This window comes from Bison bison, unplaced genomic scaffold (assembly GCF_000754665.1).
Source record: "Bison bison bison isolate TAMUID 2011002044 unplaced genomic scaffold, Bison_UMD1.0 scf7180017864295, whole genome shotgun sequence".
NCBI classification, from domain to species: Eukaryota; Metazoa; Chordata; class Mammalia; order Artiodactyla; family Bovidae; genus Bison; species Bison bison.
This window is the reverse complement of record NW_011494867.1, coordinates 7,177,859-7,196,879: the sequence shown is the minus strand read 5'-3', so window position 1 is coordinate 7,196,879 and position 19,021 is coordinate 7,177,859. Positions and strand designations below refer to the sequence as shown.

The 19,021-nt window shown below is 48.5% G+C and overlaps 1 protein-coding gene across 1 annotated transcript in view; it reads left to right on the top strand.

Moving 5' to 3' along the window:
* The window catches only part of PKD1L2 (polycystic kidney disease 1-like 2), a 112,232-nt gene that overhangs the window by 59,441 nt on the left and 33,770 nt on the right, over nucleotides 1–19,021 (top strand). The window contains exons 22-30 of the mRNA XM_010850791.1: nucleotides 2,311–2,533; nucleotides 3,092–3,285; nucleotides 7,027–7,257; nucleotides 9,297–9,398; nucleotides 12,070–12,248; nucleotides 15,540–15,686; nucleotides 16,207–16,406; nucleotides 17,107–17,324; nucleotides 18,161–18,377. Coding sequence (XP_010849093.1) covers nucleotides 2,311–2,533; nucleotides 3,092–3,285; nucleotides 7,027–7,257; nucleotides 9,297–9,398; nucleotides 12,070–12,248; nucleotides 15,540–15,686; nucleotides 16,207–16,406; nucleotides 17,107–17,324; nucleotides 18,161–18,377 — 1,711 coding nt within the window. The remainder of the gene's footprint in view (nucleotides 1–2,310; nucleotides 2,534–3,091; nucleotides 3,286–7,026; nucleotides 7,258–9,296; nucleotides 9,399–12,069; nucleotides 12,249–15,539; nucleotides 15,687–16,206; nucleotides 16,407–17,106; nucleotides 17,325–18,160; nucleotides 18,378–19,021) is intronic.

Below are 19,021 nucleotides of genomic sequence, written 5' to 3'. Positions count from 1 at the left end.
CGGCTTGTGTAACAGCTACTGGGGCTCAGCAGATAGCGCCTTTGGGACATGCTGAGGAGCAGCCTCTCCGGAGTCCCTCAGTTGTGCCCCCTGCCTCCCGCCTGTTCTCGGGAGATTCGAGGAAACAAGAAACGAGAGATTGTAAAGGTCCCTCCAGCCGGAGAAGGCAATGGCACCCCACTCCAGTACTCTTGCTTGGAAAACCCCATGGACGGAGGAGCCTGGTAGGCTGCAGTTCATGGGGTCTCGAAGAGTCGGACACGACTGAGCGACTTCACTTCCACTTTTCACTTTCATGCGTTGGAGAAGGAAATGGCAACCCACTCCAGTGTTCTTGCCTGGAGAATCCCAGGGACAGGGGAGCCTGTTGGGCTGCCGTCTATGGGGTCGCACAGAGTCGGAAACGACTGAAGTGACTTAGCAGCAGCAGTAGCAGCTCCAGCCATAGGAGAGAGGACCTCTTACCTTAACCTGAGGTCTTCTGGAATCTGAGACTGGGTCGCGTGAGCTTTCTGCTGAGTTCGTTTTTCGCTGTCCCGGTTTCCAGCACGATGGGCCTTCCCCTGCGCTGGTTTCTTCGCCTTCCGCTTCTAGCGCGGGAGCTTTGCTGAGTTGGGCTCCTGCTGTGCTTGGCCTCTTCCGCACAGAGGTTGTTTCAGCCAGGTTAAATCCGAGTCAAGGCACCATAGATGTCACGCGAGTGTATGTTCCTCGGTTCTTTGTCTCGTCACGACAAAGATTTGGAGCAACGGACATTAAAGCTCTCGGCGCCTCACAGCTCTTGGGTCTTGGACAAACCGTGCTACAGCTCTTAGGCAAATCAGTGTTACAGGTCCATTTTATTTAGAAGACAGCAAGAGAGAGAGAGAGAGTGAGTGAGAGAGAGAGAGAGAGTAAGAGAAGGAGCACATGCACGCGGGAGAGAAAGAGTCTGTGATAAGCTGCATAGTGTGGGCAAAAAAAGAAAGAAAGAGAAAAGAAAAAAGAAGAGAATCAAGAGAAATTATCCTCACCCTGCTATAAGCATTGCAAGCATTGTAGTTTAACATAAAACTATGTATTTTATACAGTTTAACATAAAACTATATATTATTTGGTTATATATATGCTGTGATAAAGAATGTTCAAACAACTGGTTCAACCCCTGGTCAGGGAACTAGATCCCATATGTCACAACTAAGACCCAGCTCAATCAAATAAATACATATTTAAAAAAAGACAAAGGATGGAGGGAATTCCCTGGTGGTCCAGTGGTTAGGACTTGGTGCTTTCACTACTGTGGTCCCAGATTCAACCTTTGTGGTGCAGTCAAAAAAATTTGTTTAATTAAATAAATAAATAGTGGGTGGAAGGCATCAGTTAATCTAGAGAGCTGATTAAATGGAGAGTGGTTATGGGAAGTCCTAATGTAAGAATAAAAGCAGAGGAATACCAGTAACTAATTGAGTGCTGCTGTATATGTGGTGCTTGGCTAAGGATTTTGTACATAATAACAGTTCTAATCCTCTCAGTGAGGGCTTCCCTGGTGGCTCAGAGGCTAAGAATCTGCCTGCAATTCAGGAGACTGCCTGTAATACAGGAGGACCGGGTTTGATCTCCAGTGCAGGGGACATGGGTTTGATCCCTGGTCTGGGAAGATCCCACGTGCCATGGAGCAGCTCAGCCTGTGTGCCGCTGCTGAGCCTGCGCTCTGGAGCCTAGAGCCAAGCTTCTGCACTTTCCATGCAGGTGCACAGCTTGAGGAGCAGGGGCCGAATAAAGGCCCCCAAGATATCCTCATCCTCATCCCTGAGCTGTGAATACGTCACCTGACATGGCAAAATGGGACTCCGCAGATGTGATTTAAGTTAAAGATCCTGAAATAGATGATTCTGGATCACCTGGGTGGGCCCAGTGCCATTGAGAGGTCCTTCTAAGCGGCAGGCGGGTGGAGGTGGGGAGGTAGTTTGATGACAGAAGCAAGAGGTCGGGTGATGCAAGGAGGGGTCCGTGAGCCAAGGACTGCAGGCACTTCCAGAAGCTGGAAAAGGCAAAGAAGTGGGTTCTCCCCCTGGAGCCCCAAGAAGGAATCAGGTCTGACAACTGCAGCCCCATGTGACTGATTTTGGGGCTTCTGGCCTCCAGGGCTGTAAGAAAAAAAACGTGTGCTGTTTTAAGCCACAAAGTTTGTGGTCATTTGTCATAGAAGCCTCAGGAAACTAAAGAAAAGAGCAGAGCACAGGTTGGATTTCAGCTCCCCAGGGGCTCACCCTGATATTCACCGGCATTCCTGTCCTGGCACACCCTTGATGTGACTGTTTCTGATGACAGATCCTGCTGCCTCGGCTTTCAGAGACACACGGTGAGCCAACCGTGCTGAACCTGAGCAGACCTGAAGCTCTGCGGGTGAACCTGACGTCAGGCAGCGCGGCTTTGGGGATCCAGCTGCACTGGAGACCTGACGCCCCACTCACGCTCAGCCTGGGTTACGGCTACCACCCCAATGAGACCAGCTACGATGCCCAGGCTCACCTCCCGCCCACAGCTGCTTCAGGTAGTCCCACCACCCAAGGCGGCTTCTTGAGTTGCTTCCTGGGGGTGTGACCAGCTTAAAACTTGAGAATCAGAGCCATAGAGAAAAACAAAGAAAAAGAGTTTTACACTTGCTACATTCAGTACTTATTTTTGTTGGTGGTATTATTATCAGGCAATATACTAGGTGAACAATTTAACTATATGTCCTGAAGGAGCTGACAAACACTCACAGAACTGAGCTCATTGCAGTCCTCATGACAGCCCTTGGGATGAGGATGACTGAAATGTTTACTTTTCAGATAAAAACAGAGAGGTTAAGTAACTGGTCCAAAGTCACACAGCCAAGGAGGAGCAAAGTCAGAATTTGTGCCCTCAGCAGTCTGACTTGGCAGCCTGCTCGGCACACTGAGCTGGGTGTGCCTCCTCTCCTATACTCCTGGGACATCAGGGAGACCATCAGTGTCTGCTTCCCTGCCCAGGCACCTGGTGCTCCCCTCCTATCACATTAGACCCAGTTTCCACGAGGCTTCAGGCTGACCTGGACACCCCCACCCCCCGTACCCACTGCTTCCTGCAGATGAGCTCTCCATGTGGATCCTGAGCCCAGAGGACCTGCATTTTGGAGAAGGCGTCTACTATCTGACTATTATCCTCAAGTCTGACCTGGAGCCAGCTCCAGGCAGGGACCTCACAGTCGGCATCACCACCTTCCTGTCCCATTGTGTTTTCTGGGATGAGGTCCAGGGCACTTGGGACAGCTCTGGGTGCCAGGTAAGGAGGGGGAAGTAAAGAAGATGGTAGAGCTGAGAGTCAAACCCAGGTCTGTCTCCAGAGCATAAGCTTTAAGCAACATGAGGCACTGCTTCTCCAGAGCCTAGCCCAGGCTCCCAGAGCCCTGGAGGCAGGTGGTTCTGTTAATAGCAATCACACCCTTGTCTCAGGGCAGCTTATCTCTGCCTCCGAGGAGCCAAGGCCTGTGACAGTGTCCTGGCAGCAGACATTGGTTTTGAGGCCATCAGAAGCCATCTCTGGGGTATCAGTGTCCCCCTTCCTTCTTCCATGCCTTTGCGCATGCAGTTCTTTCCCCCAGAATGCCCTTTTTCCCTACCCTGTCTGGAAAACTTCCATTCCCACTTCGATCTTCCAATCCAAAGCCATCTTCTTGGGGGCGGGGGGGGGGGGGGGGTAGGGGGGGAGCGGAGCAGATGTCTTCAGTTTCCCTCTGCTGGACTTCCATACCCTCCCCAGGAACAACCTCCACGTCTAGTCGAAATTTATCACACACCCGTCCCCATCCCCTAGATCATATTCCTTCTTTCATTCATTCTACACATGTTCACCAGGTTCCAGGCCAACTGGTAGGGATACAATGATGAGTCAAACCAGTGAGCACTCAGTCTAGTAGAGGACACAGACGAGACGCAAATGGTGCATATGTCCAATGATAGCAGTCACAAGTAGTTTAAGAGGCCAGGTCCCAGCAGACCCACAAAAGGGGACTCAGAACCAAGCTCCTTTGGGATTTGTTTCTGCTTCCTCTTTGGCTTCCTTGTCAAATCCTGCCTGGCTTCCAGCTGCCACACATGGCAGTTCCCCAAAGTACCAAGAAGAGACAAGGGCTCATTGAGATGTCCAAGAGACGGCGTGTTTCCCACACTTGCAGCATAAGTCTTTGTACCTTGTGAATGAGACCTGAGTGTGTTGCCACCTTTGAGAGTCCTCACTATAAGTGACTTGTCTGATCTCCACGATGCTGACACAGAATGCCCATTGAAGACTGCCTTCTGAGGCCTGAGGCTCAGAATAGGATGGTGTAGGGGCTGGCCTCAAGGAGTCTGCCATTGGACAGACTTGGGTCCAATCCCACGTCATCAGTACTTGCAAGATGACTTTGGACAGGCCCCCTACCTCCCTCAACTTTCCCATCTGAAAATGGGGATAAGGGATGGCTGCCACTTTCCACAGGGGGGGATCTAGACCAGGTACTCAGTGTGGCACCTGGTGCATAGTAGGTGCTCCACAGATGAAAGTGACTGCTGTGGCAGACACTCTGGGTTGAGAGCATGAGGACAGACTAAGGGAGGACCACTTAGCTAAATGTAAGTTACTGGGAAGTTCCTAGCTTCTGGGTGGAGTCATGGGGTCCAGGTGCTTACATGTGTTTAAGAATATACAGATACTAATGCACACAAACACACGTGGGGCATACAAAAGTCATGTGGGAATGTGCCATATTACCAAAATTACATTAACCTAATATTGTGAACCTGATGGTCATTACAGAAATAGATGTTGATACAGATGAATACTGATACAGAGCCATCTGAAATAGGAAACAGCAACCCACTCCAGTATTCTTGCCTGGGAAGTCCCATGAATGGTAGGAGCCTGGCAGGCTACAGTCTATGGGGTCACAAAGAGTCAGACGTGACTGAGTGAATGCGCGCACAGAGAGAGAGAGAGAGCCATAAATAATTAAATGGGGGAAAAATAAATAAATAGATCACCAATTTTGGATGGAAAAATCACCACTGTCTATTCTGTAAATAACTAAGGAAAGCTCCAAATCTGTGAACTGCAGACCTTATCAGTGGAGTAAAGGCAGAATTATTGCAAGGGGTTTGAGAACTATATTCTTCTTTACATATTTTCTCAAAGGATACTAAAGGTGCAGCGTCTGTCATGGGGGAATCTCATGAAGAGTTTCTGGTTTTTTCCAGATTAGCTTCTGGTTTTCAAAAGGGCTGTCATGCTGGAAAAGAGTAGGAAAGCCACTGCCCTCCAAGTCTTTGTGAGAACCCAGGAAAGTAAAACGTTAGGCATGGATCAGGTGTGGCCCCTGGGTGCCTAGTGCTGAGAGGGTCTTGTGAGGGGCACTTGCTTGGGGTTCTTCTCCGAACCAGCCCCACCCCTCCTGGGTGTGCCAAGGGTTTGCGTAAGACCCCAGCTGATGCAAAACACTGATCAGGATTGGGAAACAGTGAGCAAACACAGATGTGAGACCCACGTGAACTCTGTCAATAAAACAGTTGATGCCATAGCTGTCAGAGGGGTCAGCCTTGCCAGGAGGTGTGTTAAGGGTGAAAGATAAGAATGATCTGCTGAGGTACATTTGGGCTGCCACAGGTTCTTCCTCACCAGGTGTTGAGCAAAGAACTTTCCACATGTCAGTATTTTCTGTTGTCTCCTACCTTACCACCTCATGGTGGGCCCTGGAATGAAAAAGTAGTGCTGGGTTGTGGGCCTGAATGAAATCTACACCCTCCAAATAGCCCTGGGTGGACTGCAAGCTAAGGAAGGCCATAGCCTGCAAGGGAAGGCTTGCCACTAAGTGCATGAAATGAATTAAGAGCCAGATAGAGTGCCCTCCCCTGCCTCATTCCTGTCTCTCTCTCCCCTAGCCTCAGTCCCCGTACCACAAGGACCCCGAGCCCAAGCTCCATCTACATGCCCCATTTCCCCCTGTTTTGCCACAGGAAATAGCAACCCACTCCAGTATTCTTGCCTGGAAAATTCCATGGACAGAGGAGCCTTGTAGGCTACAGTCCACGGGGTCGAAAAGAGTTGAACACGACTGAGCGACTTCACTTCTTTGCCACTCAGCAATAGAGAAGAATTCTCTACATTTTACCCACTTTGGACCAATTGCTGAGAACCAGCTTAGAATGTGAATATTTGTCCTTCCTGTTTTCTTTCCATGGTTCCCCTGATCTCTGGTGTTTCTCTCTTCAGTGTAAGATAACCTGCTGTCTCAGTTTGCCTGGGACTCAGGGGGCTCCCAGGATCTAAGACTTTCAGTATGAGAAGCAGAGAGGTCCCTGGCAAACTGAGATGAGTTGGTCACCCTGAATGTTTTCTCAGCACCTTGCCTGGCCTGGAAGCAGCACCCCACAAATACTTGACTGGTGAGGGAGCACCAGCTGGGAGAGAGTACTGGAAAGGATGCACACCAAGCACGTGGCAGTGACTGCTTCTGGAGGTTGGGGGACAGAGGGCATTTTGGCTTTACCCTTAACACTTCCTATCCAAAAAGGCGAAGCAGATTGGCAAGATGGGCATGGTCATTCAGTAAGAATGACAGGTGCAAAAATGCTTATTACAGACATGTGTAAATGTTAAGTCGCTCAGTCATGCTTCACTCTCTGTGACCTCATGGGCTGTAGTCTGCCAGGCTCCTCTGTCCCTGGAATTCTCCAGGCCAGAACACTGGAGTGGGTAACTATTCCCTTCGTCAAGGGATCTTCCCAACCCAGGGACAACCTGGGTCTCGGGCATTGCAAGCAGATTCTTTACCATCTGAGCCACCAGGTGAGCCCACTACAAGACATAATTCACTATATTAAAAAAATTAATGTTTCATTAAATAAAAAAGCCCAAAGAGAATCCTGAAGCTGGCCTTCAGCAGTCTCCCACCCCTCCCCAGGACAGGGTCCACCCCTTACTGCTCTCCTCCCATGGGTGGGGAAGATATACTTCCTGAGTCCTTTCACCAGAGCCTCTTTGGGGTTACAGGTGGGGCCGCGGACCACCCTCTCGCAGACCCACTGCCTCTGCAACCATCTCACCTTCTTTGGGAGCACACTCCTGGTGATGCCCAACGCCGTGGATGTCCGCCAGACTGCTGAGCTCTTTGCCACCTTTGCGGACAACCCTGTGGTTGTGACCACCATGAGCTGCCTCTGCGTGGCCTACCTCCTGGTGCTGATCTGGGCGAGGAGGAAGGATGCTCAGGATCAAGCCAAGGTGAGGTGGCACGATACACGGAAACAGCAGGGGGCGAGCAGTCCCCTTGCAGGAGCTCCAAAGAATGGAGCCCTGGTGGGGGGCCGAGGGGCCAGCTGCAAGTCCAAGCCTTGACCCCTGGAGTCATCTCCGGTAAGCTGGCCTCTCAGCCTCTTTACCTGTAAAATGTTCTTGTTTATCAAATTATCAGGAGGATCATAAAACTGACCACTTATTGAGGATCGACTGTGTACCAGGTACTATTCCCACTTAATGCCCACAACAGCACCAAGGGGGAGGATGCTGATGTTGAGAGTCCCCTAGACCACCCTCAAATTCAGTGATTTGCTAGGAGGACACACAGGACTTTAAATAGCTATTATCCTCATGGTTCCAGTTTACTACAGTGAAAAAGCGCAGATTAAAATCAGAAAAAGGAAGGGTTCAAGAGATATCAGGCAAGAGATTCTAACTGTCCTCTCCCATTGGAGCCCTACAGACAGATGAATTCTTCTAGCAATGATGTGCAACAGCACGTGTGACATATTGCCCACTAGGAAGCTCCCCAAACCTTGGTTTTACTAGGGGTCAGTCTCTTAAGTATGGCACCTGCATGACTGCCGTTAGTCTCTAGCATCCACTGCCCCTCATCCCTGCCCAGGTCAGACTGACAGAGCGTGGCCCAAAGCTCTCACCACAGATCACACTGCTAGCACATAATGCCTAGGGTGGCCCGAGGCCCCGATAGTCAGACATCCTGATTATGCAGGATATTTCAAGAACTTAGAGGTTATCTTCCAGGAGCTTGCCAAAACCAGTCCTTTCTTTGGAATGTGTAGGGTAATTATCTAGTCCAAAGCCACCTCCAAGGAGCCAGAATTCAAACTCAGATCTGCCTGACGATAAGTCAGGTCTGAGGGTAAAAACAAGACCAAACAATAACCAATTGTGACAACAAAGTTCTGATTCTTTTTCTGATACATGCATCACATCTGACCCATAGGAGCCTTCAATACACACTCAGGAGTGAGTGAGCACATAAATGAATCTAAGAATGCACTGAACCTTTCAACATTGCCTCCCCTCCCTACATACAGCAACACCTCTCAGGATATGAATGGTATGAAACCTAAAAAGATAATAGTTGCCCAATTTATACTGTTGTCTTTGATTTGCCCAAGGGGTTTAACACTAATATTTTAAGTCTCTCAGCTGTAGGTTGGTTTCTGGGGAGCAGACCCTCAGATGGAGTTGAATATGCAGGGTGTTTATCAAGAAGTGCTTGGGATCAGCCCCGGGGCAGGGAAGGAAGAAGGTAGGACGGGCAGGGGGAGAAGTCAAGTTGGGATGCAGCCTACTGATAGTTGATTGACCCCTTGAGGAGCTCTGGAATTGTCCTGAACTACGCTGAGAAACCCAGGTCTTGATCTTTGGCAATGAACCAATCTGTCCTTAGATATCGGGTTCCCTGGGAGGTGCATGACTTTGACAGAGATGACTTGCATCCCTGACAATATCACCTCGGCAACTGAGAAAACAGCCCTCCACCGACAATAGATCTGGGGAGCTCACCACTGCCCAGCCCTCTGTAGCCTCTGACCAACTCCAGCTATTTATTTTTTGCTAAAACAACATTCATTTTTAAAAAATTTCCTTAGAGGCACAATCTGGTTACCAATGTTATGAGAAATCATTTATGAACAGAGTTTGTATTTATCAGCTCAAACATCAAACATTCTCAGCTTAATACCAAGTTCATCTCCAATTTGACTACTTTGGGTCATATTTAATAATGAATGTATATTTTTTATTTTAAAAGTTTTTGTTTTTATAAAGTAATTAGCCTCCAATTAAAATAAATAAATTTAAATTAAAAAAAATAAAATAAAAGTTTTGGTTTTCACTTGAAACCCTGCTTTTATAAAGAACAGTTCTTATCTGATGCAATGAATCAATAGCAGACATAAGTGTGCTTCCCCCCCTTTAACCGTCATGAACGCCCAACTCACTCCCGGCTACGTGTGTGGTGGATGACCCCACAATGCCATCCTTCTGCCCAGGTAAAGGTCACGGCGCTGGAGGACAACGACCCCTTGGCTCAGTACCACTACCTGGTGACAATCTACACCGGACACCGGAGGGGGGCAGCCACCTCCTCAAAGGTACTTGACTCACCAGACCCCTTGGTCAGTTAGCATGTACCACTCAGCAAAGCGCTGGCCAGTCGGTTGTTGAGTTACTTTAGCACACTGGATTTTGCTGTGGGTTTTTTTTTAACTTCTGCTTTTTTTAGAGAAAAGTATCTTTTTGCTAGACAAAAATAATACCCTAAGCCCCAATATTTAAAAAGATAAAGGAGGAATGGATTAAGGGAGATCTGGGGTCTGATGCTGCTTCCCTGGTGGCTCAGTTGGTAAAGAATCTGCCTGCCAATGTAGTAGATGCAAGAGATGTGGGTTCAGTCCCTGGGCTGGGAAGATCCCCTGGAGAAGGAAATGGCAACCCATTCCAGCATTCTTGCTTGGGAAATCCCATGGACAAAGGAGCCTGGCAGGCTACAGTCCATGGGGTTTCAAGAGTCGGACACTACTTACAGACTAAGCTACCACCATCACTGTACCCACTGGTCTTCTCATTTAACCCTACTAAAGGATAATTCAAACAGCTAGTTACCTGCACTCAAATGTGCTCACATATGCAGAACAGTCAGTAGACTGCTACCAATGAATAAAGGGGAAAAAAGAATTTTTAAGAGAAAGAGGACAAAAGAAAAAAAGAAACAATGGCAATCATTTGAAAAAAAAACCTCAGATTACATTTTTGAGGAAAACAGATTAGCTGGCATCCAGCTAAGAGGTGAGGCTGTCCTTGAAAGGCTGACTAAAGGTAGTGAAGCCATGATTTCATTTGTTTATGGATTCTCCAAAATCCCTAAAAGTTTAGTTGTGGAGCACACAGCAGGTTGTTTCTGTCATGTCTCAGCATCCTTAGTTAAGTCTGGCCTGCGTCATGGCCTTCATCAGAATGTACCATCCCTCACAGCAGCCTCCAGGCTTCCTTTACTGAAACTGTGCTCCTTGGAACATAGTTTGAGAACCACGGATACTGTGTGTACTGTGCTAAAGAAAGCTCTTTTGATTTGGGGTTTTTAAAAAACTATTATTTATTTGGCTGCACCAGATCTTAGTCGTAGCTTGCAGGCTCTTCCATCTTTATTGCAGCATGAAAACTCTTAGTTGTGGCATTCAAGACCTAGTTCCCTGACTAGGGATGGAACCCCTTGCATTGGGAGCTCAGAGTCTTAGCCACTGAATCACCAGGGAAGTCCCTCCATTGTTTTTTTAAAAATTATATTAGGCTCCATGAGAGCATGGCATGTGTCCATTTACTTTTTACTTTTTTAGTCTTATTTAAATCTTAATTTTTACTTGTGTATACATTTATTTTTATTTGAATTAAATAAATTTTTAAAAATTGCTGCACCTCAGTGCCTCAATCAGCTATCTAACGCACAGTAAGTACTCAGTAACTATGTGCTGAATAATTGCAGGAATCACTTTCATCCATCTAATGAAACACCCACCCCATTTCTATTTGATATGAGGAACTGACCTTCCTAGGAATGAAAGAGTGAAAGTGTGTGATCCACAGGCCATTTCATGGCTCCCCATTTCACTTTTCAATTGATACTTCTTAGTTGAGTTCTTCTGGCATAGTGGTTCTCAAAAGGTTGGCCCCCAGGGATGGCTGGTAATTTCGGAAGTCATTCTGGTTGTCACAATTTAGGAGAGGAAGAGATGCTGCTGGCACCTAGTGAGTGGAGGCCAAGGATGATGCTAAACATCCAACAGCACACAGGAAAGCCCCAGAGCAAGGAATTGCCTGACCAAGAATGTCTACAGGGGAGACTCTGCTTTAGAAGCTGACTCTGAAACAAGGATTCAAGCACAAGTAGTTCATTTGAGAGGGGATTCGAGGGCACCCCATAGTGGAGTGGGAAGCCAGGCAGGGAAGGGAAGGAACGAAGAACTCATAATCAAGCCCACCACCCCTGTGGGCAACTGTAGCCCAATCCCACTGGGGAACTCCGGAAAGCAGTGAAGAACGTGGGCCTCAGAGTTATCCCAGCAGAGGGCTGAGGGAACTGGGCTGTTTATCTACCAACCCCACAAGTCATCGGGGGAACACAGCTTGCAGGGGCCATTAATTCTCTGCCAGCTTTCACCTGCTGCTCTGACAGCCAAGAAACCCCCAGAGCAAGAGACACAGCAGCTGGCAGTGGGACAGCCTCACCGCTGTGGTGAGGCTGAGGGACGGATATCAGTGGGGCATAGTGATAAGTGCTGTAGTTGTTTTGGGCTCAGGTAATCAGGCATGGCCACCAGCAGCACCTGCAGGGCTTCAGAAAACTACAGATTCCTGTGCCCAGTATTCTTGGTAGATCTGGATGGGGCCCGAGAATATGTATTTTCAAAGTAATGGGCAGTCATTCATTCCTGCCTCAATACTGGGAACTCTGGGAGCCCTGAGAATATAGTCGTTAGGGAGAAAAACCAGTTCTTGCCCTATGGCCCTTTCAAATAAACAGACGGGAAGTCTGAAAAGTTCATCAGGAAGCATTTTATGAGTACGGCTCATCTCAAAGATGTGCATACAGATAGTGTCACCTCAAATTTTCATACAGCTGAAAAATAACTCAGGCAGGCCCACGGTGGGACGAGAGGAGGAGAAAGGGCAAGCTCCGTTGGGTTTCATTGGTTTTCAGACACCTCCAGTGAAACACGGGGCTCAGTTACCATGCAGAGTTGGCCACTCCTGGCCTCTGGGTTTCAGGTGACTGTCACCCTATATGGCCTGGATGGAGAGAGTGAGCCCCACCACCTGTTGGACCCCGACATCCCGGTTTTTGAGCGAGGGGGAGTGGATGTCTTCTTGCTCTCCACCCTGTTTCCCCTGGGGGAGCTGAGGAGCCTGCGACTGTGGCATGACAACTCAGGGGATCAGCCATCTTGGTGAGTCAGGGGTGGGCAAATCACGGGGACCTACTAAGCGACAGGTCCAAGGCTGGGCACTGTGCATATGCTGCCTTGCTGATCCTCATGAGCCTCTCTAAGAAAACAGAATGGATCCCTATTTCACAGATGAGGAAACCAAGGATCAGAGAGGCCCACCAGTCCACAGGCCACACACAATGCTCAGTCTCTCATTTAGCTCTCAGTTTCCGCATCTATAAAGTGGGGATAGATGCCTACTCTAATGACAAACCCTGCCCAATATGAGGAGAGTAGATGAGACACTGGCTGATTCTCCAGAAGAAGATGTGAGAACGGCTCCACTGCAGAGCACTAAGCTAATTCCTCCCATGCTTTCCTCACTGGATGCTCACTGACCCTCCGGGACAAGTGCTGTTATTATCCTTGTTTTATAAGTGGGTGAATGCCGGGGTCCTGCCCCGGCTGATCCAGGGTATTCGAAGTGGGGACGGTGTTGGCGACCTATTTATTTAAATATTTTATCAAAGATATAAAGAGTAATAGGATGAGGATAGCTCAGTAGGAAAATTCAGTGGAGAAAAGAGGCTGAGTGGCTTGGTTTACGCGGGAGACCAATAAAACTTCAAGACAAGAAGTTTGCACCACTTACGTAGGCCACAGGCGTCCTTCCGTTCTCCCGAAGGAGAGGAGACACTGAGGCCTCCCCGGTCGGATCTTAGAAGCCCAGGCATAATTAGTAAGCATGGTGGGTTCCGCGCTCCAGATGGAGACTCAGCCAGAGTGAGAGAGAGAGCGACATGGGGAGACCAGTATTTCGAGAAACTAATCCCAATTCTTTATTTCCCATGGTCTACTTTTATACACTGAGATGTTATGCAAAAGTCACGCGGGGTCAGCAGTCCTGACTTTTATCAAAGTCAGGTGCTTCATACAAATGTATACAGAGGTCTTAGGGGTGTTACATCATCTTCTGGCCAGGGGGGCCTGCTGACAATTTAGGACCCTCTCCTTGTGACAGCGGTCAGTCAACCAGGACACTTATTTCTCCAGGGGTGATTATTCTCAAAACAGACGCCACCCAAATAAAGTTACATTCCTACAGGGTGAGGGTATAGTGGGTTTTAGTTACGGAAAGAATTTACTTAGCCTAAGGTCTAACGTGATTAATATCAAAGGTTAATACTTATTTCTTCTATATATTCATTAATGTGTGTAAGGGCAGGGGATGTGGAGATTTAGCAACAAACATTGGCTCAACAAATGAAAAACCCTTCACCAATACAATTTCTAATCAGCCCATTATATTTATACTAATAGTTTTCTAACTTTTCTAAGGAACCTGTTTTTAGAAGGTTTAAAGCATCTCGTGCCTCTCACGGTTGGGAGGCTGTGAGCAATCACATGTGGCCGGACAAGCCTGTCAGGCAGGCTAGAGAACCTTCAGAGGAGTTTGTAGGTTAAAACACTCTTATCACGCCCAGGAATTATTATTAACTGGAGCTCTAGGTTAACTCCTTCTCCGAAAGAGGTGGTGGGGGACAGCCCCCCGTAAAGTCAGAGATGTAGGTGAGAGCACAAAGTAGTAAAGTAGGCAGGCTCTGGTTATGGCGGTAGATGCTCGAGGAGTTCCAGGGGGACTCCTGAGGCTCGATCCCGCCTTTGCGTATGTCGAGCCTCCTTCCTCATGACCTTTGTCACGGGCGGAGTACCTCACTCTGGCCCCCAACAGGTGAATCTAAACTTGGGAAAGATTAACTGACTTGCCCAAGGTCACACAACTGGCAAGCTCAGAGCCAAGAGTCCTCCCCTTCCTGGCTTACTGCACTCCCCATTTTGCCTGAGACCCAGATGAGTGGCCTCCAGCCTGAACACTCGCCGGTGGCTGGCAGCTTTCAGAAAACACAGCATTTCGACCAGTGTCCTTAACTCATCTACAGGATTAAGACCCTCAGCTGAGGGTTGGTTCCTAGGATGCAGACTCTGAGATGAAGTTGAATATGGAGGCTGTTTACCTAAGGGATGCCTGGGATTAGCCCCTGGACAGGGAGAGAAGCAAGCAGGATGGGCAGAAGAGCTTTGATGCAGCCCAAAGACAGATCAGCTGACCACACAGGGAGCTTTGGAGCTGTGCTGAGTTGGGTTGAGATGCCCAGGTCTTGATCACACCCAGGTGCCTCACCCAATGGGCACTGGATGTCAGCCACCTCAGGAGGGTGTATGACCTCAACAGAGGTGGCTCTTACATGCCTGATGGGGACTATCCTCCATGAAAGGAGAAAATGCATGTCAAGAGCTTCTTAGCATAATCCCCACTGTGCAGTAAATGCTCAATAAAGAGTGCCTACAGGGCTTCCCTGGAGGCTCAGTGGTAAAGAATCCTCTTGTCAATGTAGGAGACAGGGGTTTGATCCCTGATCTGGGAAGATCCCACCTGCCTCAGAGCAACTAAGCCCATGCACCACAACTTTTGGGCCTGAGCTCCAGAGCCCTGGAGCCACAACAACGGAAGGCCAAGCGCCCTGGAACCCATGCTCCACAACAAGAGAAGCCACCGCAATGAGAAGCCCACCTACTGCAACCAAGAGTAGCCCCCACTCGCTGCAACTAGAGAAAAGCCCACACAGCAACAAAGACCCAGCACAGCCAAAACTAAAATAAAGTTATTTTTAAATAAATAAAACATAAAATTAGATAGTTAAAAAAAAAAAAAAAAGTGCCTATTGATATCATTAGTCTCATTTCCCTGTAAGGCAACAGAGAAAACAGCTGCTGCTGAATCTGACCTCCCAGCAGAGGCAAGATGACTTCATTTCTTCCCTGGGGCTCAAAGATCTAAATCAGATTTGATGATCACCACAGAGCCCTGAGTCCCAGATGGAGGGCAGGCCCATTCTCTGGATGGAGGCCCAGGGGTGGACCGGGTTTGTGTGCTCAAGCTTGCACCTCCCTAGACACACAGTCCAAACAATTCCACTTTCCTTGCTTGTATCAGGATGGTGACCCTGGGCTTGCTGCCCTACATGAGGCTGCACAGTTTCAGAATGCACGCTCTTGCAGCATACCTGTGAAAACTTGGCAGCCTCCAAGCTGGTGGTCTACACTAGCTGAATTCCCCACATGAAACCAAATTCACCCACTGATTGGGGCATTTTGATCAAGGCACTAACGGCAATGAAGAAAAATACAAAGTCTCTTTTTAGGAGTTCTTGTTCTTGGGCTCAGGTCTGCAATATATTAACATTATCTTCAAGGGGTCCAAAGACATCTCATCTGCCTAACATTATCCTCAAAAGTGTGGGTCCCCTCCAGGTATGTAAGCCGGGTGCTGGTGCATGACCTGGCAATGGACCAGAAGTGGTACTTCCTCTGCAACTCATGGCTATCCATCGATGTCGGAGACTGTGTCCTTGACAAGGTATTTCCAGTGGCCACAGAGGAGGACAGGAAACAATTCAGGTACTGTTCTTTTTCCTTTAAAGCAAATGCTCTTTTGTCATTTCACCTCTAGAGGAGTTGCATCATAATTCAGTCTCAGCCAAATAAAAGCATGTTTCAGCTTGCAGGTCTGGGTAGCTCTGAATGTGTGATATTAATGACTAATCGGTTTTTCTTGATGTGATAGAAGGGCCCTGGAGGGACACGGACCCTTCGAGACAGAATTATCTTCAGGTGGTGATAACAGTTATAGAACAGTTATCCAAATTTCCTTACGCATAAAGTAACTTGCCTGAGGTCACACAGTAGGTAAGAGGGCTCCAACCACTCTGTCCAGAGTCCCCATCACTAATTCTAAATGATGCTACTATGATGCTGTATTTCTTCTATAACAGAAAAAAACCCAAAAAACAAAAAAAAACAGATGAAGAATTTTAGAAACAAATCCTCCATCTCAGTCCAGGATTGCTCCAAAGAGCCCAGGCTTCTCCCCTATTCCTGTCTCCCTAATGCCTGTCACTCTCCCCTGGTCTGTCCACAGCCACCTGTTTTTCATGAAGACCTCCACAGGCTTTCAGGATGGCCACATTTGGTACTCCATCTTCAGCAGCTCAGCTTGGAGCAACTTCACACGTGTCCAGAGGGTGTCCTGCTGCTTCTCACTGCTCCTCTGCACCATGCTGACCAGCATCATGTTCTGGGGTGTCCCCAAGGACCCAGCTGAGCAAAAGATGGACTTGGGTAACTCCCACTCTCCAGGCATGGAGATCAGGGCTACTGGCAGTAGACATGAGCTGTCACTGCCCAGAAATGCCATGCAATTCCAGAGGCCCCAAGACTACTCTGAAGTTCAATAACTCATTAGAAGGACTCAGAAGTCAGACATGCCATTATACTCATAATTATTAGAGAAAGGATACAGATCAAAATCAGAAAAAGGAAGAGGCATGTGGGGCAGGATCCATGGGAGACTAGGCACTGAGCTTCCAATGGAGTCTGGATGGTACTCACTCCTTCAGACAATGACATGTGATCACATGCGCAGAGTAATGCCAACCATGGATCCTCTCTTGAGCCTTAGTGTCTAGTTTTTATTGGGGCATGCTAACATAGACATGGCTGACCCTGGATGACTGACCTAAGACTCCAGCTCCTCTAGACGTTGAGGTGATACAGGGCAACCAAGGCCCCCACCATAAATCACATTGTTAGCACAGAGTATACCAGATGACCCAAGAAACCAGGTAAACAAAGGCACACCCATCAGGCAGGACATCCCAAGGGCTCAGTGGTCACCACCTGCCACTCCCTGCCCACCCCCAGCCTCGGTGCCATTCAAGGGGCAGACCTCTCTTCAGGCAAGGATAACCCTTGCTGCACAGCCACATTCTGGGAAGGGTGGAGGGGACTCTACTTGACCCCTGCCCTCCATCTGCCCCAGGTCAAATCGAGTTCACTTGGCAGGAAGTGATGATTGGGCTGGAGAGCTCACTCCTCATGTTCCCCATCAACCTCCTGATCGTTCAGATCTTTCGGAATACCCGTCCTTGGGTGGCTAAGGAGCAGAACGCTGGGAAATGGGATGGGAGGCGCCTCAGCCTGGCACCCTCACCACAGCCCATGGAGGATGGCCTTCTGACGCCTGAAGCAGTGACCAAGGCAGGTCTCAACCCTGGCAGCACAGGGGGACTTCTAGCCTGGGAAGAAGTTGGGGTGGGGACTGGGGTTTGAGGCCTGCAGTCCATGTTGTCTGACAGCGTCGGTTACCAAGATTCATCAACTGCACACACACGCACGTACACATATGTGCAAAAGTGTGTACATCACATGTACACATGCAGGCACACACACATGCCACATGTACACACATTCACACAAACCATGGATACACCCACAAACATGTATAGAGGTACACAATGTACATCTGCACAGTGCACACATGTACACATGCACACACATACCCACATGAATGCTTACACACATGCCACATGTACACATTAACACACACCACACATCTACAATGCATACATATATGCAAACAACATATGCACATCTCCACACACGTGTACACACATGTGTGTACGTGTGTTTACACACATGTACACATGTGCAAGCACAGACCTACAACATACATTCACACATGCACAGATACCTTTTTTGGGTATCTATTCTGTACAAAATATTATACTTTCACTACAGATCACAGGCTGGAAGTACCCCAAAAGGATTCCCTCTGTATTCATGCATTTGTTACGCATTTATTGAGCACCTATGTGCCACACTTTGAGGAATATAGCCTGAAATGTGTCAGTTGAAATCCTAGAATAGAGATTTTATGCAGGACAAAACAGAAGCTCAAGGTGATCCAAGGTCACGTCTCAGTAGGCAGACCTGGGATCAGATCCAGACTGTCCAGCCCCAGGGTGAGTGCTCTTGAGTACTCTGCTGTCCCCTTACCTGTAGCTCACATCCTGTTCCCACTGGGTGACTTGCAGGATTTGTGGAGACTTGTCAGCTCCCTGTTCAAAGCTCTGAAGGTGCCATCCCCTCTCTTGGGCTGGGACTCCACGAACTCAATGAACATCAACCAGCTGCTGGCCTTGATGGAAGATGTCATCTGTCGACAGATCAAAGCAGGGCAGGTCTTCTCGGAGGAAGTCAGCCAGACAGGGGCCCCTTTAACACTCACTCTTGGATCCGTACAAGTAAAAGGTGAGTTTTGATATTTCTCTGCTTAGAGGGGACATGTTGGAGCCAGGTGGATGCAGGACTGAGGGCTGTGTCTGTATCACTAGGGGATCAAGAAGTCTTCCCAGGGTCTCCCTCACCAGCCTGCACTCCAACCACTCACCATAGCCTCCCTCTCTGTACTACAGGTATCCTGGTCTCCAAATAATTCCAAGGTGCCTTCCCATGAAGGCCTGTACACATTGTTAGTCTTCTGACCTTTAATGTCCTCTCTCCTCTCTTCGCTTGGCTAATGCCTACTCAGCTTGTATTCTTGGCTGACGTGTCCTTTCCTCTGAGCAGCAACTCAACCACTCAGCCCACAACAGGGTCTCGAGCCACGTGCTCTTTAGCTCTTAAGTATCTCCTGCACTGCTTTCACATTCAGTTCAGTTCAGTTCAGCCGCTCAGTCGTGTCCGACTCTTTGTGACCCCATGAATCACAGCACGCCAGGCCTCCCTGTCCATCACCAACTCCCAGAGTTCACCCAAACTCATATCCATTGAGTCATTGATGCCATCCAGCCATCTCATCCTCTGTCGTCCCCTTCTCCTCCTGCCCCCAATGCCTCCCAGCATCAGAGTCTTTTCCAATGAGTCAACTCTTCACATGAGGTGGCCAAAGTCTG